Here is a 15406-nt window from a genome sequence, read left to right as displayed (position 1 = left end):
TTTAAACCCGGACTGGACTACTGGATTTAAGCTTTTTTTTTAACGAGATTTCAAGTTGTTGTGGAACGTTTGGTACCAAGTTACTCCAAACTGAAATCACGATTATGGAACTTAACACTTTGGACTAGACTTTGGAACACGCATTTACGGGATTTTAGGTTTTTGAGCATTGAGAGAAATGGAGTAGAGATGTTGTCTTCTTCTCTTCGCCACGGCAGATTTACATCGTTTCCAAGGAACAAGTCTTTCTGTCTTCGCCACGGCAGATTTAAACAGTTTTCAAGGAACTAAACCAGGATTACCGAACTGGACTTCGAACAGAGGATGATAAGTTGTTGAACTGTGATTTGTATTAAATTTTTCGGATGATTAAGAGCTGACCTTGCAATTTGTGGATGAACAGAATTAAGGAAGCAAGTAAAACTGTGGGATTTGAATAAAGTATCTTTCAAATAAATAAATAAATAAATAAATAATCTCGTATTCTGATAACCCCTAATAGCACTTCGTTGATAAGAGTTTTTTACAACAAACAACTTCAAGTAAAATTACAGATTTATCTTTCTGGTAATCTCTCGCCATTTTCCAAAGTTTACCTGTAGTTGAAGTTTACTGTAACTGGCAATTTGCGTTAAATGCTTGTGCATCCCACGGATACGCCCTTATAGGCGTCTTGTTCTTTATTTTTCCTCGTGGGAAGCTTGGGTTGGAGCACGCTTTGCCGGTTATATATCGTGTTTTGATTGGCTGACAAACAAAGGAAGGGGCGGATAAAGGGGAGTGTATGGAGGCTTTGACTATTCATGAAGATTGTATACGTACGGATGTTGGAACGTTGTCGTTTCTGGTTATATTTTTGTTTTTCAAAAGCTTTTTGTGTGGTTATTTTGTAAGGCAACGAAAAAGACAAATATTGCTGCTTTTCAACACGGTTAACTAAAAGTAAGTATGGCAAGTGTCGTTCTTCCAGCGACTTTTAGTCGATGACCTAATCTCATGCGAAGCAAATAGTTACGCTTTTCATTGAAGCGAATACAAAAAGGTTTGTCGTACATCACCTCCTTTCTTTTGAGTATCATTTTTGTGTACATTTTCACGTCAGTGAAACATTTTAATAGATTTAGTGCTTTGTTTCAAAAAACGCCAGGCAGTCACTCGGCAATTACGATGGGGTTTTTTGTTTATATGGAATGTTTTTTATCACTTCAGGCGCGGTGTTGAAAGAAAAACTTGACGTGCCTCTTTGCACTTGACAATGTTGTCTGGGCGCTTGCATAACAAATAGAAATTCAACGTGTTAAACATATATGCCGTCGACTAACTACAAAATTTCCTATTGCTGATGGTAGAAATTTAATTTGGGCTCAAAAATGGAGCTGACATTAGTGAACACAAGTAACCGTTACGGTAGTTAACACGAGGAATTGGCGCCATTGAAGCTTTATACTTCAAGTCCCTTCTTATTCTCGATTGTTAGGTTCAAATTATCACCGTTATTTCATATATATATATATAGGGAGACCTGGTAAAAGTGTTCTTTTCGTCCGACATTGCCTTGCCAAAATATTACGTAATGGCATTACTTTGAACGAGGGTGGATGTTGTCAAGGGTTTACTTCAGATGATGCATCGAAGGGTTGTTTGATAGTGGAAATATAAAAAAAATCGATGTTTAAATTTTGTCTGTTAAAAACATGTAAAATAGTATCGCAATGAGCTTTTCATACACGAAATTGAACTTTTCATAATTTCAATGACAAACTCTATTATCTTGCATACTTAAAACCACAGAACAGGTTGTTGAATGCAAATAGAACATCACATAAAAAATTGTGTTCACTGTTATGTCAGTGGACAGTAAATATTAAATTTGTGTGTTCATCATTGGAAAATAAGAACCTAATAAGAACATTATTTTCTGACAAATGTAATCGTTGATTTCCTTCACAATTTCTCCTTATTAATAAAGACATGTCAACTGCAAAGAGAAGAAGATGGCACATCCCCGCCTCTGTCACCGCCAGAACAACCTTTAACCCCATTCGATCCATTGTGGATAGAATGAAGATCACTCCCAATCCAGAAAAACAGATGATTGCTCTCTCCATTGGTGAGTTTATTGGATTTATCAGCAAGACAGGGACGAGGCCCTTTCCAATAACCATCCATCACAACTGCTCTTTTGTTATAAAAAGAAACAGTTTTGGATATATGTGCGAGTCAATATTTAAATGTCCTGCAAATCTGGTGCCCTCTCCACTGGGCCTCATTGAATGCAGAACTCAATGTTTTTTAATTATAATTGCTGTTCCTATAAGCCTCCTTGTGTCCACCCTTCGCACTTTGAGGACTTTTCTCTTAGGATCTGTTATTAATAATAATAATTGAGTTCATGGAAACCACAAATTTGAAATTCCACGTTAAGTGGGGTTACAGTTGATATTTTGTTCTGACTTACTTAAAAAGATAATAAAGAATTTGTGACAATCAATATTTAACCAAAACATATTATTTTAGGGGATCCATCTGTTTTTGGAAATTTGGATCCTTGTGATGAGATAGTGGATGCTGTGGTGAATTGCATCAAGATGACAAAACACAATGGATATGGCCCATCTACAGGTGTTGTATATGTATTTTATTCGTTTTCTTGAAAAAGGAATTCAGGCAGATAAATGATTATCCAGTACTGACTCACCTTTGTATTCAGGACAGTATATTGTGACATTGAAAGGGAGCAGTCACCCTTGCACTCATCTAAACAATAATAAACAATAATAAAGCAGTCGGTGTAAAACACAGACTGCAGACTACAGACCTGGGGTAAAATGCGGAAATAAGAGTAAAGTGCGCCAGTCTATTATACATATGCAGACACCTGAAAATTTCAGGTGGTTTCAATGTTATTCGAACCCAAACGACCTCAGTACAAAGCCGATGCAATGCTTTACCAATGAAGCCACTAAGTTGGGAGCAGCTGATCAATTGATATATTGAGCCCATGTGTTCTCATGAAAGAATTAACCAAAATAATGTTCAATGAAATAAGTGTATTTGAAGTGTGGGTTATAAATGAAAAGTGATAGTTGCCTTAGCTTTATCTGGACAATTAATTTGTAGTGTGATATGTCCCTAAGGGTCTTAATAATAAAAGCTTTATAATCGGATTAAGCTACAAATTATTGTGGCCTCAGCTGTTCCTTCTGACAGTCTTTAAGACTGCATGGCAACTGACAAGTGCACATGCATATAGGCAAAGTTTAGAAAGCGTTGTAATCTCCACTCCATTCCTGTTTTAAATTTGTAATTGGCTGATTGCAGGCAGGTCTCAGAAACACTGGTCACATTCCACTGGTCACTCATTGCAGGTCATCGTTTTACCTTTTTGAAAGTAACCCCAAATTAACCCTGGATCAATTTGGCTAACCCTAGGCCTAAAAACAAGGTTACCCAAATTGAGGGTTAGGGTTACTTTCCAAAGGTTAAAACAATGACCTGCAACAAGTGACCTGTGGAATGTGACCTCGTGTTTTAAACCTGCCGGCTGATTGCTGTGATATCAGAGGTTGCTTAAATTAGGAAGAATTGATTTGCAAGCAACTGTGTTTGCTAACTTTTGAACTTTGTTAAAAGTTTGTATTTTTTGCAGGCTATGTTGAAACACGTGAGGTTATTGCAGCTGAACATTCTTTCCCATTATCTCCATTGACTTACAAGGTACTACAACTGTATATTGACTAATAATAATTTAATAATAATTTGTTACTTATATAGTGCAAAATACATGTACATGTGGATATGATCTGATGCGCTACAATATGAGTTTTGAAATCTTTGTGCTGGAGTAGTTTTCATTATACCTGGACATTATCAACAGCTCCATGAAAGATGATACAACCATTTTAAGAGATTATATATTATCAATACTCTTCATTTCATGTTATTTGACACTTAGAGAAAAGGATGTCAGTCAATCTCTAATACCTGACAAGATGTCAGACCTGTTTTGTAGAAGTTACATCCACACAATAATACTTATTGGTTCGATTAAGCAATTGTCATTTTACATGGGTCAGTTTTTTGCAGCACCCCTGTTATTATGGACATTAAAGAAGTTAGTTTTGATTTTAATTTATTTTATTATTAAAAATTAATTTTAATTAGCTATTTTGTCATTTTACATGGACCACCTTTCTGTTACTTATAACTATGCAAATTATCCTTGATGTTCATGTTGTGCACCTAAAGAGGGTCAACTTGTTATTGTTTATAATTTCGCTTTTAGGATGTTATTTTAGCATGTGGGTGTTCTGGAGCTTTGGAGCTTGCTCTTGATGTGCTACTGAATCCTGGTGACAACGTTCTTCTACCAAAACCAGGTTTCTCCATTTACCAAACCATCAGCATTTCAAGAGGACATGAAGTTAGACACTACAATCTTTTAGTACGTAAAATTTTAAATGAAATATCTCAGTAAAAAATCGTGACATGGAGATAAATGAGGCAATTAATGCTTTTTGATTTGTATTCGTGTGCAAATTAAAAAACCTACTTAGAAAACAGAATAATGTTAAGAGCTTGTGGCTTTCAGTGATGTTAATTTAACTTCCATCATTGAGTTGGAAATTAAGCAACCCAATAGATGTACGTTCGAAAATTACATGCATAACGTTGAAAGGCATTTAATTGACTTTCAAGATGAGCATGTTGATCAATGTAGCTTGGCCTTGTGTCTCGATCTTGCCTTTGGAACAAAACATTGTACATGGGGAGTAGGTTTAGTCTACTAGCTAACTGCCCCAAGGTGTTGGTTAAGTTTTATTGGTTCTTTAAATTGTTTTCACATTTTACTTTGGTTACTCCGGTTTCCCCTCTCAGCAAAACTTAACTTGGTTTGCTTGATCTGATGACGTCTCTTCTTTAGTTAGTTGAGTACTTGGGGTCTTGACAAACTGAGAGCCAGTACGTAAAGCCATGCAAGTCCCACTTGAGTTTCGCATGTAAGTCTAAGGATCCATTTCAAATAGCGCTGATAAGCAGTCAAACATTTAAGTCGCGGGAAGCACCCATTTTAATTTAAGATGGTTAGGTTTCAATAACTGTTTGGCTGACGCAAGTTGACAAACATATTGGCTCACACCTTGCACAATCTCAGTACTTGTAGCAAGCTGTATAAGTTTGAGGTTTTTATAGAGTGCAGGTGATATTAGAGGACTTGAGCCAGCTAACAGGAATATATTTCTTAATTTTCACTATTACAAAAATCAGCACTTATTGATTATTCTCAGCCTGAAAGATCATGGGAGATTGATATTGACCATCTGGAATCTTTGATCGATGACCGTACCAGAGCCATTCTTGTAAATAATCCTTCCAACCCGTGTGGTTCAGTTTATTCCAAGCAGCATCTGGAGGCTATTTTGGAAGGTATGCATCATCATATTTTAAGATTTCAGCCAGTTCCACTTCAGTTTTACAGAGGCAACATAAAGTGATGGCAGTTCTGGGGAATGGTATTTTCAAAGCAAAAATTAAGTTTGAAGAAAGCTTGTTCAGAACCATTAACTCCAAAAATTCCTCAAGGGAATGGCAAAGAGACTGAATCGAATTTATTGATCAAGTAAAGGTTTTTTTTTCTTGTATTGGCACCTGCTGTTTGTAATATTAATAAAGGGGATAATATTATAGCTGTTGGGTGGATGTAGAGGCTGCTAACGCACTGAATCCTGAACTGCCTCTCATTTGACGAGTACAATCGTCTGGTGTTAGACTGCAGAGCAAAATCTATAATAAGTCTCATACCTATAATTAAGAAGGAGAATGGGTTAACCCATTCACCCCTAAACCGGCCATACTTAGTATTTTACTCTGTCTAACGCCAGAGTATTTTACTCGTCAATTTAATGGGGAACCCCCAGGAGTCAATGGGTTAATCACTCACTGAAAAAACTGTCCCATTAATGAGTGTGAAATTATCTTACAAGATCTTACAAGTGACTAATAAGATTTGGGTGATGAGGGAGCAGAAATTATTTTTAAGCAGTTATATTTGAAAACTAAAGATGCCCCAGAGTCTATTTTAAAATTAATGTGATATTATTTGTATTCTATCATCCACAGTGGCTGAAAAATATATGGTTCCCATCATTTCTGATGAGGTCTATGAACATGTTGTAAGTTGCAAGATTAAAACGAGACTGGCAAAGATGAGGGACAATTTTTTTATTTATTTATTTAATCAATTTGCCAACAAAGGCAGGTGACAACACAATAGAACATTCAAGTCCCCTACGTGTATCACCCAACCCAACTCAACCCACACAATGAACATAAAAACTACACAAATCCCTCCCCGCTGGTTTACAATTTCTAAATAAAATCAACAAGAGCATGGTCTAACTAAGTTATTAATCCTACGACATTTACAGCAGACAAGTTTGAAAGTATGAGCATCATCAGCATCGAATACAACACATAATCTACTGACAATGTTTTTAACTTATTCTTAAAAACATTAACATTAGATTCAGATTTTAGATCAGAAGGTAAAGCGCATTGCATAAATTGAACCCAGGAGTCCTATCATTAAGTAAAGTACGATCGTCCGGGTGAGTGTAGTGCTGAGATTAGGACTGTTTGAGATGCCATTGAGATATCCTCAGAGAAGGACTGTTTGTCCTGAGAAGGACTGTTTGAGATGACATTGATATGACACTTGACTCTGAAGATGACTTCCGCTCAGGTTGTCGAAACGTCAGTCAATGTCATCTCAAACAGTCCTTCTCAGGACTACACTCACCCGGACAATCGTTACTTAATAAAACTTGATATTCTTACAAAAAAGGAATCTCTAAAAAGCATAAACTTTATTAAGGAAAATCCAAGAGGCACCGTGGCGCAAGCTCCCTGTACAAAAGGAAACATAATTATCAATGCAAATATTTATATACCCTTAAGTTTGCATTGAAAAAAGAACAATATGTCTAGATATTCAAGCCAATAATTAATAGGTAATAAGTTAAGGCTAGTAAGTCTGTCTTTGTAAGATAATTCATGGTTCTTGCATATAAAGTGTGAAGCACATCTTTGGACTTTCTCAACCTCCATCATCGGCATTGATGTTTGAGGGGACAAAGTGAGAAGGTACCAAGGAAAAGTACAGAAAGCTTAAGTGCATCTTTATTGATTATTCCGGCAGTTCCTCTTAATAAAACCAAGCATACGGTTTGCTTAATAGCAGTCACATATCTAACATGGTTAGACCATCGATGTTAGGCCCTTACGTATGGTAACCATATGACACCCAGTTCTTTCACGGATGAGACTACTTTAGGTCTGGTACCGTCAAGGAGAATAAGAGTGCACTGGGCTGATACGCTTTCTTGAAACCCTAAGGTTCTCACATTTAGACGGCTGAAATTCATCTCATTAGCATAGGAGGTTATCTAAATCACCTTGAATAAGATCAAAGTCTCCGATTGATTCAATACATTTATAGCACTTTGAATCATCAGCAAACATTGCTAGGGCAGATCAGGTTGTAACATTTGGCATAATTATCATTGACATGTATGAAAAATAGGATCGGTCCAAGCAAGGACCCCTGAGGAACTCCGGATTTGACATCTTTCCAAGCTGAGCATAGTCCATTGATAACAACACGCCCAGAAGATGGCCATGTAGTTAACAATAGGATGAAGACAAGAATAGGATGTTCATTTTTCTCTGAATTAATTTATTCATGCCAAACAATTTTGGGCAACTTTCGTATTTTGTGATTTCTGAAGTTAAAATGTCACAAGGCATCACTACTGAGAAAATTTGGGAGAGGGTGGCCACCAAATGCTTGTATTTTGTATCCATTATTAATTATAATTATAATAATAATTATATTTTCTTAACACTGCTTCTAACTTGTGGAAGACCACAAAATGACTCTTGGAATTTGCTAACTATAATTGCATGTAATAAGAATAACCAAATAGTCATAATTTTGCAATAGTTTTTCATAATAGCCCTTTTAATAAATGGCTCCCAAAAAAACACTTTCAAATGAAACTCCACTCTTTCCAGTTCTTGATATTCTTATGAAGCTGGATGACTATATAAATTGATATTTCCCAAATTACCTCTGCTCTAAAAACATACAAATACAACTTGAGTTCTTCATTCAAACATACCTCGTAACGGTACTTTTTGTCATTGAACTTGTAATTATGCTAATGATTTAAGCTAACACAATCTGTGCAAGTAATTACGTAAGTCTCCTTTTGTAAATTACTAAATAATAATTTTTATAATTACTTTCATTGTAATCTTTTAGTGTGACTGTTCTGCCCAGATTAGCAAATGCTATTTGCAGACCAGTCCTTTTGTGTTATGTATTGTCAATCATTCTTTAAATAAAGTTAATTGAGTTAAATGTATATATTGCCCTCCTTTTAGATAATATTAGAATGTATTTTATATCCAAAACCAACCCATGTTTACTCTTCCCCTTGCTGAAAGCACTCAATACCCAGCAGTTACAAATCATACCAAGACTCCTCTTTTTGATTCAAAAGGTATTTCCAGGATACAAGTTTTATCCTCTTGCTCAGTTATCAGAAAATGTTCCCATCCTAACTTGTGGAGGAATCTCCAAAGGGTACGTCATAAGATTCTCTCTGGTGGAAAAAAAACATTAGTAGTAATATATTATAGGAGTGAGGAGTGGAGCATAATTCAGGGGGTTATCCTCAAGCAAAAGTACACTGCAGGATAGTCCTAATCATAACTGGGACAAAGTTGTAATCACAATACAATACACTAAATATGAATCACACATTTACAGGGTGCAACAAAAAGGCTGTCCGATAGCCAGGGGCTAGTGGAATGACATTTTGGGCTAGTCCTTTCTTATTGCAGGTTGCCTGATGGGCATTAACATCAAATTGATCAAGCTCAGTGTGGCGTTACTGGTTGCTTTTTTCTGATGCCAAATTTCTGAGCAGACAAACGAGTTTGGCAGACAGTGCGACAGAGAAAAAGAAAGAATTAATTAGCTGGTATCAAAATGATCATAATACTCTTTGTTTGTCCCTCCAACATTTTGCATAAGCATTGTTTCCAGTTTCTCTTGGGAGCATTGTAAGTCCCAAGAGAAAATAAAAACAATAATGCTTATGCAAACATTTTGGAGGCACAAACAAAGGGTATTGTCAGTGGTATTTTTGATGCTGGGTAATACAAATCTTTTTTGGGGGTACAGTGTCGCTCCTCATCAGATACTTGGGCTAGTAAGATGAAATTACACCTTGCCTGAAGGGCAACCTGATGCTTGGAATTTCATATCTCGGGCGCCTGCATTTAATTATTAAAAATTTATATAAATACGAAAATTTAAATATAATAGTATTGGTAGTAATTATTATAAGTTGGGTATGCCATTCATTTGAAACAGAAGAGCCTTTGCTACAAAAGTATTTATTGATTAATTAAATGAGAAATTCCTCTAAAGTATTTTATAATTTGCTTAATCATATGCACAGGTATCTTGTACCAGGTTGGAGGCTTGGATGGGTTCTTATCTATGATAAATATGATGCATTTCAGAGCGAGGTAAATAGTTATTTATAATGAGCCAATAAAATTGCCACTGTGACAGTAACTATATGTACCGCAGTACTTTTTCATAATTATACCCATTACCTTTTCAGTGCAAAAAAAAAACAACAACAACAACATGATATACCTCTTACTGAGTTTGAGGTCTGTACTGTAAGTTGCGGACCAAGTTGTTAACTGTTGATTTATGGCCCACGGGTGAAGCGTGAGGGCCATAAATCAACGGGGGGAAAAAACGAGGATTCGTAAGTTACAGTACGGCCAGAGAAAACAAGGTTTAGAGTAAGATATGTATTATATCTCTGAGGTTACTCCAGCGTGCGAGAAAGAAAACTAGTGGCCGACAGCGGGCCGTACTGTAGAATACAGCCCACAAAATTGACCAATCACAGTGTGCATACTAATTAGTGAGAGATACATGTATAATAAATGTCCTTATTTTTTTAAAAGAGAACATTATATTGTCAAATAAAACCATTGATCATTAATATTATTCATTTGGTAATTTTATTACTGATGCACAGCGGATAAGTTGCTTTTGTGAAAAAAGACAACCACTTCATGAAATTGTGAAAATGGTGGCAACGAGTTTGAATGAGTTAAAATTGAACTGAATCAGGAAAAACTGATGAAAGAAATAGAATGAGCACCTTTACTTTAGTAACCCTTCCAAAGTTTCAGCGCACTAGGTGTTATATCAGCTGAGAAAATGTAAGTTGAAATTTAACAAAGAGCTAGGGTATATGCCATACCCCCAATCATACAAAGTAATGTCTGTAAAGTTTTTCAACTTATATTTTCTAAGCTGATATTACACCTAATATGCCAAAACTTTGCAGGGTTACTAAAGTAAAGGTGCTCTGTCTATTTCTGGTATTAGTTTTTAATTTTAACATATTCAAATTTTCGGCTACCATTTTGGAAAAGGGTCTATTCCTTATATTTGAACAGGTGAGACAAGGACTTGTGGCCATGTCACAACAAATTTTGGGTCCCAACACTCTCATTCAAGGAGCGGTGCCAGATATTTTGGCCAATACACCACAAAGCTACTTTGAGAATACAGTAAAGGTCATTCAGGTTAGTATATACTTGATAGAGACATTACAGTTACAACTGATCATGAGGTCATTGTTCCGTTAAGGGAGCTGCCATCTTGCCTGTCTCTTCAAAGGTTCTAAACAGGGTTCGTACACTTTTTCAGACCAAAAATACAAGGACTTTTCAAGGACTTTCAAGGGCCAAATTTTGAAATTTCAAGGACCTCTTTTTATTTACATTGAAGAATTTACCCATGGAAATAGTCTGACAGTACAATTCTTGCTCATTTTCCGTAACGAAGATGCGTGAAAATAATGCAAAGGCACTGGTAACCATTCTCGTCCCCACAGCTCGTTGCGTTTGTATGACATGACTTGAGTGGCTGATTATTTTTACTAAAGTTATGCGGGTCAGAAAAAATTCAAGGACTTTCAAGGACCAGGAATGAAGAGCAGAGATTTTCAAGGACTTTCTGCGCAAGGCCATGAAAACGTACTCTCAAAATTCAAGGGTTTTCAAGACGCGTACGAACCCTGTCTAAAACAAAACCCCATTCACACCAGAGTTCAACAATTCTAACTTGTACCAAATCTGTCTCCAAAATAAGTAGAACTGAAACATCCATGTTAACCACACAGGGTTTAGTTTGCAAACAGCCTGACAGGATTTATTTGAAATATAACCATTTGTCTAATAACAAGATGTGTTGGAGTTCATTTTCTGGACCATCAAAGACAGACGTACAGCTCTGCCTGGCAAAAGGGTTGAAATTCAATAGACCCTTCTCCAAAATGTGACGGCCTATATGAACTGAGGGGCTCAAGTCAAAGAAATTGTTATGGCTGAGTTCAAAGGGTAAATTGATCAAAATAGATTGAATAACAGTTTTCATTGATTGTTACAAGTGAGAAAGATTTGACTTGTGATTATCTCCACCAGAAAAATGCTGAAATCTGTCATGAGGCACTTTCAAGAATTCCAGAGCTAAAGCCTGTGATGCCATGTGGGGCAATGTACATGATGGTGAGTCAAACATGTTGTTTTTAAAAAAGATCAATCCCTGTTCATTTCTCCTGATATGATGCAAAGCATCTGCTCTTTGGAATCTTGCCCATTTTCGAAAAAAAAATTGTGTTGTCTCAATGCAGCCTCCATACTTGTGCTAACAAACCTATGTTATTGATTTTGTTCTCTCAGGTTGGTGTTGACATTTCAAGGTTGGATGGCATCATAGATGATTTAGACTTCACAGAGAAGTTAATAGCAGAGCAGTCAGTATTTTGTCTTCCAGGAAAGGTAAACTTAGTCTAACGTGACGTAAACCATTTTTTTATTGTTGTTCACCATCCTATTGCATCAACCACTGGTTAGCTGCTTGGTTTTATTATTCCACCGATCACAGGTTGGAATTAATTAAGAAACCAGTTACACTGTACCTAATGCAATAATAATAATTATTATGAAAATAAAAGAAATATTTCATAATATCATAACATAAATTTTAGCAACTACAGTGTATTCACCGAAGTGGAGGTGGCTAGTGGTGGATATATTTTACCAAGCCACAAAGCAGCAAGGTAAATGTCCACCTGACCACAAGCCACAGAGAGGTGAATAGTTCTAACTTTTAGTACCCGGTATATAATTACTAAAACAGTGAGATATAATAGCAAAATTTTTTTGGGTGCAAATTGCTTTTCGGGAGGTGAAAAGCAAAGGATCCAAAGTTTGAGTAGCCAATTAGCACGTGCGTTCAACGCTATCCACTGTTTTAGCACAACTACCGTAAAAAGTTATTACAGTACAGGTAACTTTGCTAACACTTTTGGCTGAAATCTATAAAGTTCTAATTAAAACACAAACAGCTAGATTGCAATTTCAGGAGGAGTAAGGATAAAACATATTGCTAGGATTGGCTAGTTTCGATTTCTCGGCACACACAAATTATGAACAGAGTTAAGGTCCACGGGAAAAATTTACATTTTTCTTTGTTTTTGATAATTAAATTCTTTCACTGAACCTCAACACTGCCTTTTTTTGGTTTGTCCACAATGTAAACCTAGGGTTTCTCATTGACACAATTTTAAGTAACTCCATAAAATGTTGTTTAAATTGTATACTTAACTTAATACACATTTGTTATTTTTTCAGTGTTTTCAGTACCCCAACTATTTTCGAATAGTCCTCACTGTACCAGCAGAAATGACCCAGTTGGCATGTAAGAGAATAAATGAGTTTTGCAAAAGTCACCGCAAAAAAGACCCTCAAAATAATTCCAGTGCGTGAATGGCAATTATTATTAACATGATTAACAAGTCAGCGGCAAGGTCAAGAGCTTCATGGTTGTTATCAATATTACATGTTAGGTAAATTAATTAGTGAAAACAAAGGTACTATTGGAGCAATAATATTATGTTGGTGTTGGCTTGTGTCCTGGACATAATTATGGTCAGTGACACAAAGGTCATTAACAAGAACTTGATACTTTTATGTTGGTGTTTCTGTACCAGAAGTCACAAACAGCTGAAAGTTCATTGTAAAATGAAGATTAAGCAGTAAGAAATAAAGTTATGTTAGTTACTTATTTATCTGAAGGTTTGCTATCAATATTTAAAGTTTGAGAATATGTTTGAAATAAAATGCTGAGATGAAAAGAACATAGTCACAGTGATTCTATTCTTGTTTGATTATCAGGGGAAGCCAAATAATATCTGAAGTGAAGTGTACTACTGACTAGTCACCTTAAAAACTCTTCCTAGTTGAATCCCTGTAGTCTTTGGAGATACGTCAGTGTGAAATACATAAATTTAAAGTTCATCATTTACCCACAAACTTCTATGCTGCTGGGTGTTACTTGAGAATTACATGCTTTTATCAAATGTGTTGATAAAGGAAAGAAAGAAGGATTTGTGAGCAAAGAAGTGGCTCACAAAGTTGTCCTTTTGTTAAACACTTCATTGGGTTATCATTGCTATTAAACCAAACACAGTATGATGGTTACAACCCCATCCTGGTTGCCACTTTCCGTGTAAGTGTTCGGTCTTAAAGGAGCAGTGCCACAGCAAAAAAAAAAACATTCCGCCAATTTTAAAAATGGTAACTCAATGTAGATTGGTGATACAAGGCCAGGGTGACCTTAAGCAACTTGAGTGAATGCACATCTCGAATGAAGGAAATTAGGGGAAAATCAATTTGAAATGTTACATCCTCCATGGAGTGCCCTGTGCACCTGGACTACTAAGGCTGTACTTTCTGTGACAGGGAGAGGAACCTTAAACCTTTGCCAAATGGAGTGGCAGAAATGTAAGATTGGCCGCCAGAAATACATCTGTGTTCACAGGCTACTATGTCGCTGATCTATAGGCCATAAAAACTTGTAATATAATTATTGTCTTAGTTTCACTCACTGTAGGTTGCATTCTCATATTCTCACAATAAAAATATTAAAAGTTAAAAAAGTTTTACAAACTCGGAGCTAAAAGTTAAAACTTATGAAATATTTCGTCCGTTTTCAACCGGACTTCATCAGTCAATGATGTGAATGTTAAAAAGATGAATTTTAAAAAGGTTTTTAACGCCTCTTGGGGGTTAGAATTGTGTCATAGATGGCTGCTAATTCGTAACCATTGTGTCTGTTTAACGCCGGTTTCGTAAGTTTAATTTGAATAGCTTCTTTTATCCTGCGTTTGAAGGTGTTAACTTCGGTTGATAGTACTTTTGTCTTATTTGGGTTCACCGAGTGGCCCTCCAGGCGACAATGCTCGTGAATAGCTGATGAACTTCTTGATTGGTGTTCTTTTACCCTGATTTCCAGAGAGCGGGCCGTTTCGCCAACGTACTCCTTCTTACACTTCTCACAATGGATCTGGTACACAGTACCGCATTTCTTGAGATTGACAGTTGTGTCCTTGACATGTAGCAATTGTGATCTTAGAGAATTGACGGGTTTATGAATAAGTGTAACCTCATGTGACTTGAAAGCTCTTTGCAGGCGTTCCGAGATTCCTTTGATGTATGGCGTTGATGCATAGATTTTCTTCTCGTTTTGAGGCTCTTCGGTATCCTCTGTTGTAGATTTTGGATGTGGTATTGTTAGCATCCATTCTGGATAGTTATTCATTTTTAGAGCTTGCTTGACGTGCTGTGTTTCTCTAGTTCTGTCATCGTTTTCCGTAACCAAGGTCTGAGCTCTCAACATCAGGGTGTTAACCACAGCTCTTTTGTGTTGTAGATGATGGTTTGATTGGAAGTTTAGGTACTGGTCCGTGTGCGTAGGTTTGCGGTACACGGAGATCTTGGTAGAACCATCTTGGTTAATACTCACACAGGTATCAAGGAAAGGAATCCTGCCATCCTTTTCTTGTTCCGAAGTGAACTGGATATGTTGGTCAATGGAGTTTAGATGTTCTGAGAAGGAATCGACGGCGTTTTCGTGAATCTTGGCCATCGTGTCATCCACATATCGATACCACATAGTTGGAGGGGTGGGGGCGGTGTCCAGAGCTCTGCTCTCGAACTGTTCCATGTAGAGATTGGCCACTACAGGGGAAATTGGAGACCCCATGGCGGCTCCTTTCTTTTGTTTGTAGAATTCACCCTGGAATGTGAAGTATGTGCTCGAGAGGCAAATCTCTAGTAGAACAGATAATTGGGCGATGTCTAACGGGCATCTATCCGGTAAGCTCTGGTCACTTTCCAGTTTGGCTCTGACAACTGGAATGGCTTCATTGATCGGAATGCTGGTAAACAGTGAGGAAAC

The 15406-nt window shown here is 36.7% G+C and overlaps 1 protein-coding gene across 3 annotated transcripts in view; it reads left to right on the top strand.

Annotated features, from left to right (window-relative positions):
* Positions 1 to 13304, top strand: part of LOC138022248 (tyrosine aminotransferase-like) — a 19748-nt gene extending 6444 nt beyond the window's left edge. Inside the window, exons 1-13 of one of the 3 annotated variants that reach the window (XM_068869327.1) lie at positions 777 to 942; positions 1970 to 2110; positions 2518 to 2622; positions 3650 to 3717; positions 4286 to 4444; positions 5289 to 5427; positions 6121 to 6173; positions 8565 to 8647; positions 9531 to 9600; positions 10558 to 10686; positions 11587 to 11670; positions 11845 to 11943; positions 12799 to 13304. In XM_068869327.1, coding sequence (XP_068725428.1) covers positions 1972 to 2110; positions 2518 to 2622; positions 3650 to 3717; positions 4286 to 4444; positions 5289 to 5427; positions 6121 to 6173; positions 8565 to 8647; positions 9531 to 9600; positions 10558 to 10686; positions 11587 to 11670; positions 11845 to 11943; positions 12799 to 12933 — 1263 coding nt within the window. In that variant the 5' untranslated portion in view covers positions 777 to 942; positions 1970 to 1971 and the 3' untranslated portion in view covers positions 12934 to 13304. The other 2 variants (XM_068869329.1, XM_068869328.1) reach the window with 2 other exon arrangements.
* The last annotated feature ends 2102 nt before the right edge of the window (positions 13305 to 15406 follow it).

The sequence above is a fragment of the Montipora capricornis genome, chromosome 10 (assembly GCF_036669925.1).
Source record: "Montipora capricornis isolate CH-2021 chromosome 10, ASM3666992v2, whole genome shotgun sequence".
NCBI lineage: Eukaryota > Metazoa > Cnidaria > Anthozoa > Scleractinia > Acroporidae > Montipora > Montipora capricornis.
Note: the sequence above shows the minus strand (reverse complement) of the source record. Positions and strands in the feature narration are given on the sequence as shown.